Source organism: Pinus tabuliformis, chromosome 9, assembly GCF_031772625.1.
Source record: "Pinus tabuliformis cultivar Carrire ecotype Pingquan chromosome 9, CPIR1, whole genome shotgun sequence".
NCBI classification, from domain to species: domain Eukaryota; kingdom Viridiplantae; phylum Streptophyta; class Pinopsida; order Pinales; family Pinaceae; genus Pinus; species Pinus tabuliformis.
This window is the reverse complement of record NC_142307.1, coordinates 1,383,256,126-1,383,277,494: the sequence shown is the minus strand read 5'-3', so window position 1 is coordinate 1,383,277,494 and position 21,369 is coordinate 1,383,256,126. Positions and strand designations below refer to the sequence as shown.

Genomic DNA, 21,369 nt, shown 5'->3' with positions numbered 1-21,369 from the left:
AGCTTGATGGAACCTTCAACCTTTGATCCGCAAGATCTGGACAAAAGCATATTGAACCTTGTAGGGATATCAACTACTACAATGTCCATTACTACACTTTTCACTGGGATCTGGGCCAAATTCACCACCAAGTCCTTTATCATTCCCAAGCACTTGACCCTCTTAGAGTCAAAAGAATAGAGATCTTTGTATGGTATGGTTATATCCAGACCTAGTTGCTCCATTACTGACAGTGGCATCAACTTATATGAAGCTCCTGAGTCCAACATGCAGTTATGGAGCAGGAGGTCATGTACTACTAGAGTAACATAAAAAGGTGTTGTGGAGGGATCTTGTTCTTCGACATGGGGTCCAAAGAAAACCATTGGCCTTTCTTCTTAGAGGTTTAAACTATTAGGTGGTTGGATTGAAGCAGAAGGAAACATGAACTGAGAAACTTGGGCCTTATAGGTGGGTTGTTTCAAGAGCTCTGATAATGAGACCGAGATCTTGACTTTCTCAAGCTCTTTTTGAAGATTGAAGATGGCGAGGCCTTTTTCTGTTGGGCTAACTTCTACTGGCTCCTTTTCTTTTTCATAGATGGGCCTGGAAGGGGAGGTGATTTCTCTTCTTGGAGAGCTTCGGGCTTATGGCAGTTTGGGTATAAGGACCCATTATTTTTTTGAATAATTAGCTCTAAAAGCCCCTTCCCCTCGTCAACTAGCTTAGGAGGCTCTTCAGAGGAAGTACCTTCATTATGGTCTTGTACTCTCAATCTCTTTCTAGATGACCGAAGATTGTATTTCTTGTGCATCTGAGTCTGCATGAAATCAGCAGATTGCTTGCAGTAATCATCAATATCGTCATCGTTCAACGTTGCATCAAGCTCATCCTCCTCTTCTTCATATGTTTTGAGTTCTTGTTCTTCATCGAAGAAAGAGGAATACAAGTTCTGAGGAATACAAGTTCCCCTTAACTTCATTTGCATATGGTATTTGTTCCTCTTGGTCATCTTCTATAATGGAGGATGAATGTGGTCTTGCTGCTATTTCCTCTCCCTTTGTAGTAACTGTAGGGGAGGCCTTTTGTATTGGGGATAGAAACCCCAATTAGTAGCCGAGACTTTCTGTCATTGAAGGATTTTATTTTCCAACTCCATTTTTATCAATTTATTTTATAAGTTCTTTATCAACTTATCCATCTCCTCTATCCTCTGTTCTTAGGATTCTCTTCCTTGACTTGAGGAAGCTGCCTCTTTTTTTCCCTTTTTCTTCTCTCCAGGGTCAGTGCTGCCTCTTGACTTCCTTGTTGAGGAAAAGATTTATTCTACCTCGAGAGCATCAATTTGAATGTGGTCCAAGGTAAGAGACTTCCTCTCTCTGAGTGTGAAGCCAAACTATTATTCAAAGGCCCCAACAAAAACAACTAGAGCAATGGCCTGTGGAGGTTTAATCTCAGCAGGTTTATTATTGTACAATTTATTAAACCTTTTTATAAAATCCGAGATATCCTCGCCAAGTTTCTTCTTCATATCGTTGAAATCAGTAAGAATGTATCCATGATCTCTCTTCTCTCCCCATACCTGCATAAAAGAATTCTCCATTTCTTCCCAAGTGGTAATGGAAGCATTCAGAAAGGATTTGAACCATTTCATGACTTCCCCATCCAAAGATTGGACGAAAATCCTCAACACTACGTCCTGGTGCTCGACATTCAAATTTTCTACAAAGGCACAAAAAATTTCTATGTGTCTCTGCGCTGATATGTCAGCTTCTTCATTAAACCTGGGCAGGAGCTTGAGATAGTCCTATGGCATGAATTTAAAGGTTGAGGCAGGTCTAAGGGAGCATATTTTTTTAACAAGAAACCTGGGACAACCATTTGGATCAGAGGTGGTGGTGCTTGATTTATTAGGGGTCTCTGAGGTATGACCAATTGTGAGACAACTGACTGACCATGGAATGAGAAACTGTTCACACTGTGGGTAGGGCTGCTTTGGAGTATATCTTTTATCTCCTCAGCTTCAAGGAGGAGGAATGAGAGAGAAGGGGTGTTGAATGTAACTTCTTCTTCTTTGACCTCTAGGGAGGCGGTATTCAGTAGCTGACCACTTTCTGAAGGATATACTAGAACTCTAGGAGGAAAATCAGAGAAATGAATTATGGCATTATGTGAGCTGGATGAGAATGTTTCAAAAAATGAAGAGAGAGTAGCACCAATATTTGGGGTTTTTTCTTTCTAAATCATTTTGAATATTATTCTTTCTGGTTCAGATACAGATGGTGTTCTTTGTTGAGAGGTATCTGAGCAGGTATGGGGCCTCTTATAAGCCAGGATGATCAGATAAAAATATGGACAGTGGAGTCACCAAGGTGTTTATAAAGAAATTCAGACAGTGGAGTCGCCAAGGTGAGAGATATTCAACCCACACTTCCCTTGCTCACCTGACAAAGGGAATGTAAAGATTTGTCATACCCAGGGGAAAAATTCTCTAATCCATTCCCCGACAATGGCGGCAAAAAGTTGTTGTAGCTTTTTTATATCACCTGCCATACAAGTGCTTCAGAAGATATAGTAGCCTCCTAGAGACAACCTCCGGGTTGAAATAAGACCAGTGCCTAGGGCATCCGAGAGGATTTCTTTTGGAGATTATCTGAGGGATTTCTGCGGCACTCCATATGTCACGAATTTTGAAAAAAGATAATAAAGGGGGCTTGGTTCAATATTCCTTCATCAAGGTAGACTCAAGCAAATATATAGATCTAAATACATAAGGGGTAAATCTGGCTCATCTCAAAGAGAAATGTCTAGTTCTGGTGGTCGACATACAACAATAAGTAGCCTTATATTGGCATTTCAGTAAAAATGAAGAGGAGGAAAGAAAGAAGGGAATTCGATGCAGAGGGCTGGATACAACGTAGAGTCATGAGAATCAAGCTCCAACAAACGTATGAAAGAATGAGGAGGTGAAATGGTAGAAATTGTGGAGCGCAAATTAAGGCCTCATACTCTAAACCTCATGGACACTCTTGTCATTAATCAACATAAGTAAATCTGTGTTCATAAAGGTATTGTAAGTTATCAAATAACACATATGAATCTTCAATTAACACAGGGACTATTACTACTTAGCAACATACATATAACCATGAGAGAGTGAAACCGACAACTTCATTACATAATTTTAGAAGAGGAAAAACATACATGAAGTGAGATACAGAGAGGAAAACATATTGCACATTGCTCTGATAGGAATCAACATAATAGTTTCATTAATCCTCGAAGATCAAGTCCAAATCACCAGTCCATTTACATTCAACAATTATATCGCTCAAGTCCCTCATGAACAAGCAAATAGAACCAATGTGGAACCATAGAATTCGAGCCTCTTGGATGTAGAATTCAGGAACCTTTGTTAATTGTTTCTCCTCCCTTTTTATAAGGAGAGGGGAAGCTTTGAAAACAGTTACAAAAATATCTTAGCCTGAGCTCCAACTATTTGATCGACTAGTTGTATCGATGTTAAGGCTCTGTCACCCAAATCATTGCAACATAATGATTCCTTTATTTAAAATACAACAATAACAGAATAAAAAAACATGGGAAAAACTGAATGATGATTATAGGAAAATATCTCCACGTCACTTCTTGTGATGGCCTCTGATCAGGTCACCTCTCTACCACAATGTGCCTCTTCCATTACTCGGCCGGTTCCCCCGTCTCTCTCTGCCTTAACAACTTGAATTCCCCATTTTCTAGAGCTAGGAACGATCACACATGATGACCTTAGTAATGCTTTGTAACACATATGCCAACTCATCCATCTCTTTAACTTCTATGTATTTCAATATCATAGTGCTATATTCCCTGTAGTACAACCATAATGTTATATCAGAGCTTATACCCTATTGGAACTATTACTCTTAAAAACGTTACAAAACAATGAGTCTAGATCTCCTTTGACCTCTTTTGTTTAGCCCCTTTCTGCATATCTTCATCATAGGACCAAGGGTTGTGACCTGGTTCTTATCCTTAAGGCATTAGGGCCTTTTGTTCCTGCCGATGGGCTATTTTTCCTTTGTAAACTGCAAACACTCAAGGTTCCTTAACTTTTTATAGACCATGCGTTGGTCCAATATATTGGAGCCCCTCTCATCGACGGTTTCCAATTGGGGAAATAACAATGGGAGTTGCAACATGTTCATTCTCCAATCGCCAATCTCTGATTATGACACCATCATTTCCACGTGGCACTTCTTGAGTGGTGACACGTGTCACCCAGATTCACCCCCTTAGGCCCCCTCAAAACACCATAACTTCCTACCACGTGTCCTTTTGTACCGCCACATCATGCTGACGTCAGTTGCCACGCGTCATTATCGGAGCCAATCCTATGCCACCACTTATCATTATGGAGGAGAGAGAAAAGGGCTTGTTCGTCCTTGGATTTATGATGAAATCCTTTGTAAACTTATATTTGCGTTCCCCGATGATTTTACACTGTCGGCATATTTCCCCTGTTGCAACGTTAAAAAGGTTGCCACCTACCAAAAGTCCTGATTTGCGATCGCCAATGTTGCGATATTGCTTGATGCTTTGATCTGCCTACTCTGATGGATTGGATCCTCGATATGCGATCGCTGATCCACTTGGTGTCACTGACATGCGATCGCCGATCCACTTGGTGTCATTGATGTGCGATCGTTGATATCCGATCACCGATATAATGGATGCTCTAGTGGGCGATCGCCGATCTACGATATTGCTGGACCTTTGATATATCAGACCGCTGATACGCGATGCACTGATATGCCATGATGCTGGACCTTCGATATGCTATCTCCAATATCAGACCTCCGATATTCCTTCTTTCTTAAGGCTTGAACCCTTGAAACTTCAAAAGACCATATCTTTTGATCCAGAAGTCCATTTTTGGACTTCCACATACCGTTGGAAAGCTTGTTTAGAGAAATTTCCAATGGAGAGGGTCCGATGTGGGCTTGAGTCTTTCTAAGGATTGGAAGATGACTGCAAGCTACTCTTCTCTTTTGCATTCTTTTGACTTCATTTGGCACTATTTGAACAATTTTGCAGTAGGTGATAATAAATACCATGGGAAAAACCATGGTTTCTCACAAACCTGGAGCCCGAAAACCACTGGTAACTTGACATAGACAAGTTTACTCGAATCCCCCCCTTAAAATTGACTCAGGGATATTAACCTTGTCCCAATCACTCTATTGAAGTCCATATAAAAATCTCACCATCTACTGGAGTACATGAGTTACTAGTCATTGTATCCACCAGTTATCTAGGACACCTTTTCACGTACATGGTTTTTCAACCATCTTACATTCTCACATTCCCTCTCTCAAGCTAGAATACCTGTACACCCGCCACCTTGGTACCTATCCAAGTGGTCCATTCAACAACTTGATGACTCTATGTGCCACTACACTACATGTATGCCTGCTCAAAGTCTTAAGGCCTTACAACAATCCATGCTCCCGCACAACATGCATGCTTGAACAACAGGTCTTACAACTTCTTGGGGAAATACACTTGCCTTGGACCAAAACCATTAAGGTGTTCACACACCACTACAACTCTCATCACATGTTGGCTCCTTCACTATCCTCAAACCATTGGCTCCATCTCCATTCTTTCTCATCCATGTCACCTCTCTCTCCCATTAGATCTTGCCTGATCCATACCTTGACTTGGACTTTCAACGTCATTTGCTCTTGCCAAATCCATGCGATCTATTTCCTTACTGCAAACTAAAGATTTACAATTTATGCAACTTTATGCTACTTTGAAAGCCACTTCTCACACAAGTGGCTTCTCTATGTTCTTACTCTTTTTTCATGCTCTTTCTAGTGTTTTGTGGTGGCCATGACTTCCTTTACCACTCTTTGATTTCTTAACCATCCACATGATGATTTATGATGCAGTCATCCACCCATTCAAGTCACAACTCTTGCTGCCCATTGACTTCAAGTGCATACATCTAGTCTCATACGACTACACCATGTGACATCCACATTAGCACAACTACCCTAACATCACTTTCCTTTGTCACAGTCACCACAACCTTTCGTCTCACATGCACACTTCAATAGATCCATGTAATAGATCGATGCATCTCCTTGGAGATCTTACATTTCACAATGATTTTGACAAATTCCAAAGCTTTTGATAAGTCTCACCGCAACTCATAATCATGTGCCTCTCTAACACTCCAACTCTTTAGGATCATGTGTTGGCCTTGATTGATTTGCACACATATTCTAGTAGGCCATTCATGCTTCATACTCAACTTTAGGCTTTGATACCATATGTTATGATCACGAAACACCGAGAGAAGTGATGGTGTCTAAAGACATCGTTGTTAAGATCCCACCGGTCACTAGGACCAATTTACCTAAAGTCTTTCCATCTTTAAACAGGTTATATTCCACATGAATACCACGGGAAAAACTATTAGTTTTGACAAACCTGGAGCCTGAAAACCACTGGCAACTTGACTGAGTCAAGTTTACCCAAACCATCCCAACACAAAACATATTTGAAGCGCCACACTATAATGCAAGAGGCACCACCAAGAAGGATCATGTCATTAGATGTCATTAGCAAATTGGGTGTGATTTATGCTCTTTATACCTTTTGAGAATCACATTCTAGGGAGGGAGTGACATTTGTGTTGAAATTCTAGCTTCCTACTCAACGATTCAACCACGAGAATGTAAAGAATGTGGGAGAGGGGGCACCCCTACCTAAGATCCCTAGAAGCTTTAAAGAAACCAATCGTAGATCCATTAACAAGAGGGGCAATCCAAGGCCTAGAAATACAAGCATTGATCCAAGATATAAAAACAGAAGAGAACCCCATTTTTCTTAAAATAGCAAAGAGAAAAGAATGACGCACATGATCAAAGGCATTGGCCATATCTAACTTTATGACCATCCCTTTGTCTCCTCTTGAGTCGCTGGAGTGCATGACTTCTTGTACTAAAATAAAATTTTCCATTAAATGCCTCTTACTAACGAACCCTTGATTTTTAGAGATCAAATTGGGAATAAGAGACACGAGTCTTTGAATAATAATCTTTGTAATAATATTATATGAGAAATTACAAAGAGAAATATGTCTAAAGCGAGAGAAAGAAGAGGACCTTACATCTTTAGGAACCAAAGCAAGGAAGAACGAATTGAGAGCACCCCCATTCGGTCAGATTAATGGATGAAGTCAACCATTTTGATTAGATCATATTTAATTATGTTCCAAAATTTCTCATAAAAGTGTCCCATGAATCCATTAAGACCAAGAGTTTTATCTAGATCAAAGGACCAAACCACCTTCCAAATTTCTTCTTCCGTGGTAGGGAGTAAAAGCTTGGCGTTGTCTGATTCTAAAACTAGTTGGGGAATATGGCCTAAAAAATCTTCCACTAAACCCGTAAGAGAGTTTCCATCTTCTTTATATAAAGATTAAAAGCGACATCCTTTATTCTATCTAGATCTGAAATAATCTCTTGCATTTTGCTATATAGTTAGATCGATATACATGGTCTATTTCAGAGTGGGGTTTCCAAAATTTCCATTCTTTAAAAAATAAAAAATACATGGATGGTCTAGATTTAATAACGTGACAATATTTTTTGTCATATTTACGATCTAACAAACAAAATCAATGATTTTCAAACAATTTTCCATTTCAAAATTTATACAATTTGTTTGGGATCTCCACCATGTTTTGTCCTTACAAATTCTCAACATTACATAAATTAAATAACTAATAAATTTAACTAATAAATTAAATAACCCATAAATGTATTAATAGGAATTAACCTTTATCAATCCACTTTACTGATATTTAATTTTAATAAAAAAATAATAAAATTCCAAACCGTCTTTTCACAAGAAGATAAAGCAAAAGCTAAACTTAAACTTCTGTTAAAGTTTAAATATAATATTCTTAAAGATAAGGTTATCATGATTAATGGGTAGTTTGTATTGACCACTCAGATTTGAAAGTAAACTTCATTATAGTCTCCATTCCCTACCCTCAAAAAACCATTTTTTCCAACCTATAGAATTATTGCAAATTCTGTGTGCGTCGTGCGTTCCCAACCAACCTTCAAAGCGAAGACTTTCCAGTTTGCCAAACTTCTCTGAAATTTTATGAATATGTTGTCTCTGTGCGATAAAAATGGAGGTTTGAGAAAATGGGGTGCTGCGGGGAATCAAACGACGATCTGTGCCTATGGGAAGAGCTAATTCTACCCCCAGCAACACCCAATTCACCAACTGTCGAGTCCTGCAGCGTCAAACACACCCCAGACGATAATTCACGCGAAAGTATGGAAACCGCCCCAAATTCGAACCCAGATTCTTGGTGCTCACTATCAAAGGACGTGTGGAGAAGCATTCTGGAACGATTAAGCGCTGCAGAGCTTTCGCGAGCCGCCTGCGTGTGCTTGATGTGGAACTCCATTGCGTCGGAGTCTCAAGTGCAAGTAAATGCATTTAAAGCACCCTGGAAACTCAAGGAAGTCGTTGGCAGGCCGTCTTCAGGGAGCTTCTGGCATGATAATAGTCTCGGACGCTTTGCAATTTCGCATAAGTTGAAGCGCTCTGATACCATGGCTGGTCTTGCCGTCAAATATCAAGTTCATGTTTGTTTCTAACCTATCTTTTTGCAACTATTCTGACATTTCTTCCATTTTTGGCTGCACTGAAACTGTTCTTTCCAAATCCAGTTGTTTTGAGCAAATTTTTTAATAAATCTATATGTAAATTTTGATTCTAATGACGGACCACATTAATCTTGTCTGAAGCATGCATGAAAAGAATATAAATGCGATGTCTACCCGAAGATTCTATACCCTCTAAAAAATATCGCAGAAGTCTGAGAGAAAGAGTACATAATAAGGATATGATTCTTATTATCCCGGACATATATCCTCTCAATCTAAGCATTATATATTTTTTGAGGTTTAGTTACTTAGGGTATTTTAAGGCCATTTTCACTGTTGCTTCTGTATCAGAAGGCAAACAAATCTTGCCCCTTTTTTCTTTATAAAATAAAAAAATTAACACTAGAAAATAAAGCAAATTGTTTCATCTGCACTGGAATTGTAAGCAATTTTCCTTTCCCCAGCTCATTCTACAGACTTCCTCCACGTGATTAGGTTTGAATGGCTGCTTCTAATTTCAAGTCGAAGAGTTATGCTCATCCGATCCTTTAATGAAGAGATTGACAAGAGTAAATTAAGTACACTTCTAATAAAAAAAATGTTATAGAAAATATTTCCCTTGCATTTTTTTACAATGTTAAAACTTATTTCTGAGTTCAGGCTTCAGTGATTCATAATGTTTAGATGAGATTCTTCCGGATTAATCATAATGAGCTTTTTCTCGGTCAACGTTTTGAAACAATCAATGTGATTCATCATCGAATCGAAACAATCAATATGATTCATCATCGAAACACTGTAATGATTAATCCAATGTGGACCCACAAAATGCTCATTGTGATTAATTCTGAAGAATCTCATCTAAAATGTTAAAAATTAATCAACCTCAACGTAATTAAAATGTAGTTTCAATAAAAACTAATAAAAACATACTCCTTACTTTCAAATTAGTATATTGGATATGTGTATAAAAATTACAAGAATTCATATACACATGTAACTCCCACCCTCCGTAGAGGATCCTTCCGTGTTTGGTTAGTGATATCTTTAATTAGATCCTGAGCTGGATGAGGAGCCTGATGATTGCCAGTACTCACACCATTCTAATCAAAGTAGAAACCATATTTCAATAATGCTTTTGTAAATTTTTATTTCATTAAGAACAATTTGAAGATTTCTGAGTTTGTTAAGGGAGAAAAATTTAACACAAACTTAAAATATGTATCTGAAGAGCTTCTGTTATCTCACCTCATAATTCTTGACTACTCATCTTACGCAGTACAAGTTTATATAGAGGATTCACGACAATCAGTACATTACAGTCATAAGAAGAACTGATAACAGGACACAGTCTGTAGAAACATGGACTGAAATATAGCTTAAGCCAACGAGGCAGGGTGGGCTTTCCATTTTTTCTAACTAGTAAATTAAATGTCAACTATACCACTGACAAAGATGTGAAAAACATCATATAACATAAGAGGAAGACAAATTTATCAAATAATAAGTTCCAATTTCAAAAGACAGGGCATCCACCTCCCGGTAAAAAAATCCAAAAACAGGGCATGCTGGTTACATTAGAAATGTTACGATGAGGCCAGTGGAGATGCCAAAAAATGGTTACCTCTTGATGGAAGTAATAAAAGCATGATAACCCGGCTGCCCATCTCCATTTCCCTTCATAGACAGATATAGCTGGTGATGCGGGGCAACCCTGACAATGAAACCCCGATTTTGTCAGCCTCCTACAACTCCATGCCTAGATCCTTAACCGCATACTCTGGACATCCCCTGGCACAAATTCACTATGAATCTACCTTGTGACAAACAGTTCCATCACCTTCGACCCCATTGCTCCCCGGGAAATCACTGACAAGTACTTGGAGACATCCAGCCTTGCATTGTGAGGAAACAGCAAGCCTCACTCACGAGTCACAACCATAATCTGATTCATTATCTTTCTAGTTACAGTTCTGCCCTAAGCCCGTAGGTCCCATATATGTAGTTGATCCCATGGGACCTAAACAAGGGTTCCAACTTTGCCATGCTTTCTGCACAATCCCTTACTAAGATGGCCAGAATGTTGTCCTTAGCCCCCTTGTACCCACCTGAGGCTGACACTAGTGTGTCAATGGAGCTGCAACCTTAGGCTTTGGCTTCCTTGTAGATCTCTTTGGCAAGCAAGGGCTGACTGCTGGTTATATTGACTAGGAGAGTTTCTTTACCAGAGGTGACGTCCACAAGGATTCCTTTCATTCCTAGAAAACCTCGCAGACATCCAAATTGTTGCTAAGCACTGGGAAGATGATGTCGCTTCATTCCTCTCACCATGGGCAAATCCACCATAGTCATGCCCTTATCACACAAACCTATGATTTTTTGAGCATGCTGGCATAGATTGTTATCTGATAGCTGGTGGCTACAGGCCACTCATACATTGATAAGTCCATCACCCCTGCACCCACTCATATAACCTCGATACTCCTCATTGTGAACTGTTTCGCCATTCCTAGGGGCCAGTGGTTCAAATCCTTCAGAACAAGCAAACAAAGAAACAAAATCTCTATAGATCATACTAAATATAAACAAAAACGGCGATGCAATCCAATCCAGTTGGTTGATTGTCTACATGTTACATCTTTAACAAACAGAGAAGGACAGCAACAGAATGAAAGGTATGGGCTCAAAAACATAGGCAAGCTTCTTGACAATGTCATCGATGCCAGGCAATTGGATTCAAAACCAGCATGTATCCATTTTCCTCAATCCCAATCCCCATGATGATGTCTGTTATCTTGATGATTCTCACAATTTCTCTATTTGCCCATTTCCTTAATTCATTCATACTCCTGATTTCTATACTTGCCTTTCTCTCCCTTTTCATATCAAATACAAATTGCTGGTGGAAAATAAAGACAAGAGAATTGATAGATGACTGTTGCTGCCTCGAGGACATAAATGATAAAAGTGTTTGGAGAAGAACCCGAGGAAAGCAGTGGTTTAACTGCCCCGGGAAATAGGTTGTTGTGTTGTTGAAAATTTGGCCTTCTTTTGAAATTTTATATGATTTGTTTCCCTTCATTAATAACCAGTGAATTCAAAGATGTATACTTTTTTTGATGGACAATTTTAAATTACATTTGTAAGATGGGTTTGAACCCCTTGTAATGGCTAGGTTGGGGAAAATTTTGATCGCTGCTTCTCACATTCAATATGCATCTAGTATGGGTTAGATGATTTGCTTCATTGCAGATGAAATGCTTTATACTCAGTCTTATGCTGGGTGGATAATGCCTTTTTTTAATACTTGTATTACTAACTGTGATGCAATTGCCATATCTTTTTAAAGAGCAAATGCTAGCCTGTCATTATGTCAGAATAGTCTTCTCCTAACTACCCATGTAAATAGGGAAAGTCATGAGATATAGGTCCTGCATCTAGCTTTTCACAATCTTTTCTTGAGGTGATTGAATTCATTGAACATTGAATAACTTTATATTTTGAACTTTAGAATTTACCAAGTTTAATTACCCTATATTTGCACCAATCTTGAAAAATTCTAGCACATATCTTTTGCCACGGCAATTGGAGGGTGACCATCCAGAATACCTACTAGACATTCCAGACAGTTTTCTGGGATCACCAAGGATTCTTGAGAAAGATAGCCTGCCAATAGAGTTGTTACGTAAACGTACCTGTAAAAAGGCCTTGTATCCAAGTCCAGGCCTCTCCTGCTGGAAGTGATGGACAATAACCTTCTTTATAGTTGATGGCATACTTGAATTTTTTTATGTGGTGTTAGGGTAATTAAATCTTATTACAGTTCCTTTTTAATTGTAATTTATTTGGAGATTTTGGTCTGTGTGGAGTAGCTGTCATTTCATTTAAAATCTATAGGAATGTTCAGGTCAAACTCCAATATGCATAATGCATATGGCAAATCTTTTTGAACTGCTTGTAAGAACCATGTAGTAAAGATCCCATGGTATCACGTCTGGTCTATGAAGAATTATATCCCTGACACAGAAGGTTCATCTCTAAGGTAATGGCATAGAAAGTTTCAGTTCACAATGCATTTATACAGTGGGACGTCTGTGCTAATATTTGAGGGAGGTTTAGGTATGCACCATCCACCTAATGGATTTAGCATCTACGGAGTGAAGGGTTAGTTCAACTTAGGAGTTTCTTTGAAGATCTTATTTTTCTGCTTTGGATTCATTGACTTCCATTTTCAGTATATGGAGATTTGTGATGGCATACTGGGATTTATTGTTTTCCGTGGCCAGTGCAGTGCTTGAAATAGGTGGACCATGATTAAGAGATTCATTGGAGGTGCTAATCATTGTACACTCCCCTATTTTCACAACTTCTTCATTTTATCCGTGGTGTGTTAAGAGCACTTCTGTAGCAAAAAATTATGTATTTTCAGGTGCAAATTGGTAATTTTCAACTTACTTGAGGGATATAGGTTGAAATTCAACATGTACAATTTCATATACTGGAACATTCTTATCATAAATTGCAATTTGAGCAGAAATTCAGTTTGAGATACACGGGGACAATTCTTATCTTTTGTTGCATTGCTTGTGTGTGTCACTGGAGGTGGGTCCTCAGGCAGGGATGTTCTAAATCAGGTAGGCTTACATTTGTCAAGGATGATTCCCATTTGCACCTAGGACATTGCCACACAGGTGAAAGATGTTTCAGTTGAAAAGACTCAGATGATGGAAAGAAAATGCAAATCCCATTAAAAGCATTTAACATGAAGTCCTCTGTAATATACTAGTGCAATTTTCTTCTTATTTTGCCTATGGTTTTCTGCATACAAATAGGGCTTCACAAAAATTTCCTTTTCATTCGTTCATGAGATAAATAATGCAGTGATAGTTCCAACAATAACACAGCCCAATCAGTTAATGTGAAAACAATAATTCATTAACACAGTACTGTAATGCCACTAGTAAAAGATCCAGAACAGGATCCAGATCAACAGAATTAATGGTGAGCAACCATATTTGCCTGGTCTTAGAACGTAGTCTGAAACAGTGCTCAATTATCACTACATGCAAATCTGGAATGAATGACCTAGGGTTCTGAATAAATCCAGCCCTGGAAGAGTAGCTGACTGTTGGAAATGAATGATGAATCCTGACTCAGGGTTTATCCACCCTCCAATTATTACTCACAATGCTCCCTTGCAGTGCTATCAGTATGATACGGAACCGCTACAGAACTGGACAAGACTGCTCAGTCCACTTGTGTAACCCTTCGTTCAGACTCGACCTGCCTCCGAGAATTATCACGAGTCCTTTCAATACAATTTCGCATGCATTCAATCAACAGGGGTTATGCTGCTTAGTGTACTCGATTTTGTGGCCGCAGACATTACTGATTTCTCCAGAAATGTCGGCCTACGGGCCTCAGGCACCACTGCGGCTATCTCAAGGGATGAGGCTCACACGGATCCCAATCTCAGACAGATGCGTTTCACTTTCAGGATCTTCCTCTATTCCGTCTTAATTAGCCTATCTTAGCTTCAGACTTTTACCTCAGCCCTTGATTGCAGAAACCCTTATTTCCAGACCCCAAAATGATTGTGCTCTGCTTCAGAAGTTCATGAACTTGCTCCTGTTGTTTTTCAGACAAATCTGCAGGGCCACAAAATTAGGTCGATCTACCCTAGGATTCCCACAGGGTCTCACTGCTTCCTCAGATGTATAATTTCCTGTGGCCAGAACAAGAAACAAAGACCAAAAGTAGAAAGACTTCACTGCCTCCTCAGAAAGATGATTCCTGTGCCAGAACAAGGGAGAGTGACTAGGTAGGGTGGGATCACCTCCACCGAAACTAGTCCAAAGAGAAAAATGAGGTCTTAAACCCTCAGAGCCTCAGGCTCAACAAAACAGAGATGAAACAAATCAATCCAAGTCATGCCTCAAGTGCTTCTAAGCCTCTTCTATTTATAGATTTCCATGAGGTGGTTTTCTCTTAAATTAATTGAGTGATGTTCAATGTTCACCCCAAGCCCCAACTTTTGGGCTTTTTGCCCCAGCTGCCCCAAAACTTGCCCAACATTGGGTATTTTGGGGTTTTCCCCCTTTATCGAGGACTATAGGCTACATGGATCGATAGGCTACTTTGTCCCTTGGGTTAATTAATCCCCCGGGGACATTACATCCTCCCCTACCAAAAAAAAGGAAAACATGAAGAAAACTAACAAAGAAATGGCGTTTTTAACATGCAATTAGTGCATTTTTGTTTTCATCTTGCTGATATCCTTCCTGTAAAGATGTAATACTCATTTTAGCTAGACACCCTACGTCACTATATTTTGCAGTAGGGCCAATTTGAATGTTTTGTTAAATTTTCTAGACCATTCTAAAGAGATACTGCATTAAAAGAAGATCTAAAGAAACTAGATAGCTGAAAACTGAAGACCACTCAAAACTGCGACTCTAATGATGCTAGAATCTATAAACACACTTTGCAGATATAACAGAAACTTTGTAGATGAACTGTCAAAACCTGTTACTGCTCTCTCATTAATTCTAAATTGAATTTCAATTTTCACTACAGGGAAAAAAGCATACTAATTCACTGCTCATTGCTGAACTGAATGAATAAAATGCATACCCCAGCCTTCTTATATACCAGGAGGAGGTTGCTTTAGGGTTACAAAATTAGACCTGACTCCTAGAGCTACTGTAGTCTTGGGATGTGCACCCTGACTCTGCATGATGATGTACTGTAGTGTTTAATCATTGCACTCCAAAGAGATAAGATCTCCTTGGGATATGGACTTTCTAATTAAACTGCATGCACCCTGTCTAAACTAGACTTAGACTAAGTCATAATTAGCAAATCGCTAGAATAGGCTTGAACTAACTATGCAAACTGCATGCACACTACTGAGAACAGATTGCTGAAAATAGAACAACAATCCACATGATAACACTAACCACTATTTCATAGTTAATGACATACCGGTGCATCTGGAAAGAGGAACTGTGCCCTTCCTGTTTATTCAAACTGCTGTAACTGAAGCACCTTCATCTGTTAACAAGTGCACCCAGGACTGCCACACGTGTGCCTAGGCTTAGCATACTATCTGAGTTACATCTAACTTGTTTGACAAATCTGAGGTCGGGGGGACTTATTTTTGGGTGAGCATATATCTGGCTACAAGATGAAACTCATCCTCCATCGTTAATTTTTGGGACACTTTTTTGTATATAAATATTTATAAACGTGCAATCTGAGGTAAACAAGTTTTTGAGAATCTCTTGTCTTCCTGTGTATTCTCTGCTAAATATAACATTAGAAATTTTTCCAGTAGTATAAGCCTGTGGAAGAAGAATATGACTTTGAGGAGGGGCCTCATAGACCAAAGAGGAGAGCACCCAACCTTGAAGAAGCGAGGAAGAGTGCTGGATGCCATTCCTTCTGAGAAAAATGTTGAGAAATCTGAAAGTAAAGGAAGGAAGAACAGCTGTTTTACTTATTAGAGAACAAAATCACTGCTGGTAGCAGAAGGGAGTGTGTGCTCCAGCTGTGAAAAATGACAGCGTGAAGAGAAGTTGCTGCTGAAAAGAAAGGGTGCTGTTCAGCTTTAAAAATGCCCTTTAGATTGGGAGAGTTGCTGACAGCTGAAGCAAAAATCTCACTTTAAAGGAAAAAACAGAGAGCTGTTACTGCCCCCAAATACAGTGTTGTTGCTGGCAAGAAGTGAAAATCACAGCTACCATATAAACTTTGTGGCCACTGAAAGGAGAAAGAAACTTTGATTTAGTTTTTGATCTACTCATGAGTGAGCAAGAAAAAGTTTGGAAGGTTGAAAGTTTCCTAAAAAAGGCATATTCTGTGAATGTCCTTTTCAAATGTTGTCCCCTAATTTTGAAGTATAAGTGGTGTTTATTTTAAGAGGGTGCATCTAAAGGGGTACCTTAATTTGTTAAGGTGAAGTGAAGGGACTCTTAAAAAGAAGGTTAATACAGATCTAGAGGGAGTTGAAGGTAAGTGAAATATTATTGCATTAGATCAGCGCTAAAGCTAAAAGTTCACAAAGAATAGATCTGGGAACCTAAATTTTAGAATTGCATTAATTGCTTGAGTTTTGAAATTTCCACTTATCTATCAATATTCCTCCTCCCAAAGGGTTCAGAGGGAGGAAGAGGGAAAGATAAAATAGGAAGGCTGGACTTCAAGAAGGGTAGCATTCATGGGAACTCCATATTGGAGTTTCCAAATGTAGCATACGAGTAGGGATGAGGAACCACTCCAGCACAAACACCACTAATTGTTAAATTGTAAGGCTTACTTATGTGATAATTTCAAGTTGTTGAGCAACAAATTATTTGTGGATGATGGTTGAGATAATCACTCAACCACTTCCTCTTGAATAAGTAGTAGTTAGATCTAACAACAAACTCCAATATCTGAAAAGAGACAAACACTGTTGTATTAAGCAAATTGGAGCTAATATTGAATATCTTCTTTGGTTTCCTCTTGCAGTTAATTATTCATTGTGTTATCATTGTGCCTCCCATTTAGTGAGATCATATTCTTATATGGTATCAAAGCTCCATGTATCACTTTGGTGTGAGCCTCTCGTGATTTACACAAATGCAAGTATGGAATGATGGTAGCTGTATGCTGCTAGGCCTTCTTGTATATGTGCCTTCATGTATCTAACAAAAGAATAGACTTTCTAAAAGGAATATTTTCCATCCACCTAACTTTGATTGTTTTGTTCGAGTTCTTGCTCAATTGGGGTTCTCGTTATGTAATTGAGTGTTTGCTTCATCACAGTGTGAAGCAAAGGTGTTACAATTGAGATGGTTGGTGGAGATGCCACCAACTAGAATCACATAATTGAAGGTTCTCATCAATTTTAGCCAACAAACCGTTGTCATATCAAAGAAACCATTAGGCCACTGTCAAATCTCTATCGTATCAAAGTTGCTGCTAGACCATTGCCATATGAAAGGGGACTGCTGTATCTTTTGGCCTAGCGATAGAGGGGTGCTAGTGTGTTGTTATGCCATTGCCATATGAAAGGGGAGTGCTGTATCTTTTGGCCTAGCAATCAAGGGGTGCTAGTGTGTTGTTATCCTTCATTGCTAGGAAAAGAGTTTGAGGACTAGATAAGAAAGTGAAATGATGGAATCTAGGTCACTACTGTCATTGAAATTGATTGACTAAGACACATCGGTTGTCTAATTGTGCGAGACCTATTTAGTTGAGGAAATATTATAACTATTGTCCACTGGTGTGTTTTCATTTCATTTGATGTTTGTTGTCAACAAACGCTAACTCACGAACCTCATTCGAATGTGTCAATTCCCCATACATGGACTTTGTTTCGTTTAAGAGATTTGAGTCCATACCCTCCCTTACAAGAAGCGCAGAGAGGAGAGCACTTGTTGATCATGTTTGCAGAATTCAAATTGCGATCTATAGAAGAACTGATAGGAGACACCAATTATTTGAGGACATTAAACATGGAAATTCCATTAGAGAAATACATTGGTTTCAATTTCCACATTTGGAAAGTAAAACTCCAAATCTTGCTAATGAAGAAGTCCTTGTGGGAAATAGTGAAAGGGATTGGGCTAACAGTGAGAGATCCAATTAAATTACTAGAATGGAAAAGAAGAGATGATAAGGCCAAATCCATCATTGGCCTTGCTCTCGCAAATTTGGGGTTACATCACGTAGATCTAGAGCAATAATCCAAGGAAATTTGGGGTATGCTAAATGCATTGTTCGAAACACGTGGTAGTTGCAAAGTTTTCACTAAAGCTAAAGTTATTTAGTTTTAATATGTCAATTGAAATGATCTGAAAATGGGGCACTAAAGGCTTCTTGTCAGCTTACAAGAACCTCTCCCACTTCCAAAGCTTAAATATTTCCAAGACCTTATGATTAACCAATTGCAGAATTAAAAAGTGCTTGAAATAGGTGTATGCTTTTAGTTTGCCTTTAACTGTTAAGTGCTTTAAGTTCTGTTGCTTATGCTGATATTTAAATACATGTGACAGTAAGTAAAGCAACAAATAAACAAACACACATAACAACAATATAATATGGAGTTCACCCAAACCTCTTGGGCTACGTCTCCTTGAGCTCTAGTCAACTCAACTAGGCTCTTTGGGATTATGGCATCAATTCTTTTACAAGCTCCACACTCAACTCCATTGGTTTACACAGAAACAATGGGCTTAGAATACCATCTTATCTCGCTGGTTGTCCATACTTTTGCAGACAGATCTAGGCTTCTCTGGACTAGATTCCTTCAATCAACGCTCTGAGTGATCTTGCTCTAGCTTGCACCAACTCCCTCAGAATTCTCTCACTGTCTCTGGAATGCCTTCTTCTATCTTCAGCACACTTTGGACACCAGCAACAGTTGGATCATTTGATCTCTTTGTTGTTCTTGGCTTTGACTCTAGCTCTGGCTCTCCGGCTTTGGCTCTTTGGCTCTTGCTCTGGCTCTTCGGCTCTCTGAGTTTCTCCGGGCCTCTGTAGTTCGCTTGACCTCCAAGCGACTCTCAGCAACCTTCCAGCAACCTTTTTCAATCCTCCAGCTCCCTCTGGTCCATCGCGCTCTCTATGTTTTTATCATGCATCGGTTATAGTCCTCCATCATTGAAGAACCCGACTGTTTCCACAAAAGAATCAGTTTCCTATTGCAATGAATCGGCGGGCATAGGAAAACCCAACCATTTGGCCTTCCTCCTGCGGAAATAGCCCAATAATGCAATACACAGGAAAACTGATGAAAACACATGATTGAGCGTTTTACCAGACTTCAAAATGCATTCAATTGCATTGATAAACCCATCAGGTCCACCATTCCATCGCAAATCGCTATCGCATGGCGTAATGGTCAAAAACCCAATACACAGGAAATACAAAGAAATCCCGCATTTCTGGATTTCAAATATTATGAAATCGCGTCCACAATCCCTATCGGGTCCGCCTTCTATCGACATATCGCTATCACAAATCGCATGGTGCATTGGCCTTTGTGTCGGGGATCACCAATTGCCGATCGCCGATCAAATCTGGACCGTTGGTCTTGCTCCTCGATTGGACGGTCGATATCGCTTTTCGCTATCGACATATCGCATTGGTAATGGCCTAGGGGTTCTTTCCTTTGGCTGTGCCGATTTCCGATCGTCGACCACCCCGATCGTTCCGATCGCCAATATCACAATCGCTAATCACATGTCGTCTTGTTTTCCCGCCAGGCCTTTATCCCTTCATCGCTCCGATCCGATACATCTCATGGATCCGATAAGGGTTTAGGCTGCAGAACATAATATTTCGGGTTCGCTCTTTAAACCTTTCACATGCGATTTTTGCATATACGGCCTTAAGCCCATTTTCATACGAATTTGCCTCCTTTTCAAAGGACCATGGCAAACTTCTTTCTGTGATAACTTCTTCATCCGAAGTCCATTTTCGCCCATTCAAATTGCATTAGATTCAGATTGAAAAGATCTATGCAATGAGACTATTCCCAAGGGCATCCTTTGACTTTCATCCGATCCGGATTTACAAAGGGTTTGTGCCATTTAGCACCTTTTACCTCTTATATAAAGTTTCTTAGACTTAGAGGTTTATCCAAGATCCATTTTGGATCACGCCTTCCCACTAAAAAGCTTTTGGTCCCCAAAACACTGATATACTTATCTGAACAGTAAATGAGAGTAACAACACCCTCTTCTTTCAGCCTCCATACACTTGCCTTGCATAGTGCCTTTGAACCAAAGCCTTTGACCACTTTCCTTCCTGGATGTGCTGGTCCTCCTGGGAAGAACTGTTTTCCTCCTTGACTTCATGCAGAACTCCTGTTGAGATGGTCACAGAAGGTAGTTTGAACTTCTCTACCTTGATCATTGATCCAAGGTGGCTCAAACAAATGTGAAGTTACATCTGCTTCACAAAATTTTCATTTGTACCTGTTTGACAAGCTGTCAACAACAACTGTTAACAACAACAGAAATACAGACAACAATTGGATGGCCTAAAACTCCTACTTCAACAAAAGAAACAGATCTCACATCTTGTGAACACCTCCATGTCTTACATCTGCATACAAATGATGGACTAGATACCAAGCCCACAAAACATGCCTTTAAAACAAATGACCCTTCAAGTCAAGCATGTAGAAAAGATCTCAAGGATTCTTTTCAAAAGATGAAACACTTCATCATTATCTCCATCTTGGAGACCAAATCAACTTTTCTCAAGTCAATATTACATGCATGTTTACAACAAAGCAATCAACCCTTCAAGTTAATTACACATACATGGTCAAATATGAGGAAATCATCAACATCCCTGTGTTCATGCATATCATGCTCATGCATGCATTTCATCCTTCAACTTTCGCTTAAGCACACTGTACTTTCGAAGCTGAACTGAATATAATGTTGCAGCAATAAAGTGAGTCTCCTACTCAACTTTTCCATTCACCTTCTTGGTAAAACCTGCAACTTGCATTCCATTAACAAAGAAATGCAAATAGATGCATCAATCAAAAGACATGCAATCTTAATTGGATAAGAACTCTAACCATTTCTTACCAATCCATTTCAAAGGTGCTACCTTTGTCTGCACATCAGCATCAACATGTGAATCATCCTGAAACACATCAATCATGGAATCTTCCTTTCCATTTCTG

At 39.3% G+C, this 21,369-nt stretch overlaps 1 protein-coding gene across 1 annotated transcript in view; it reads left to right on the top strand.

Annotated features, from left to right (window-relative positions):
• Positions 1-8,053: 8,053 nt before the first annotated feature.
• Positions 8,054-21,369, top strand: part of LOC149153641 (peptidoglycan-binding LysM domain-containing protein) — a 46,315-nt gene continuing 32,999 nt past the window's right edge. The window contains exon 1 of the mRNA XM_089445841.1: positions 8,054-8,657. Coding sequence (XP_089301967.1) covers positions 8,208-8,657 — 450 coding nt within the window. The 5' untranslated portion in view covers positions 8,054-8,207. The remainder of the gene's footprint in view (positions 8,658-21,369) is intronic.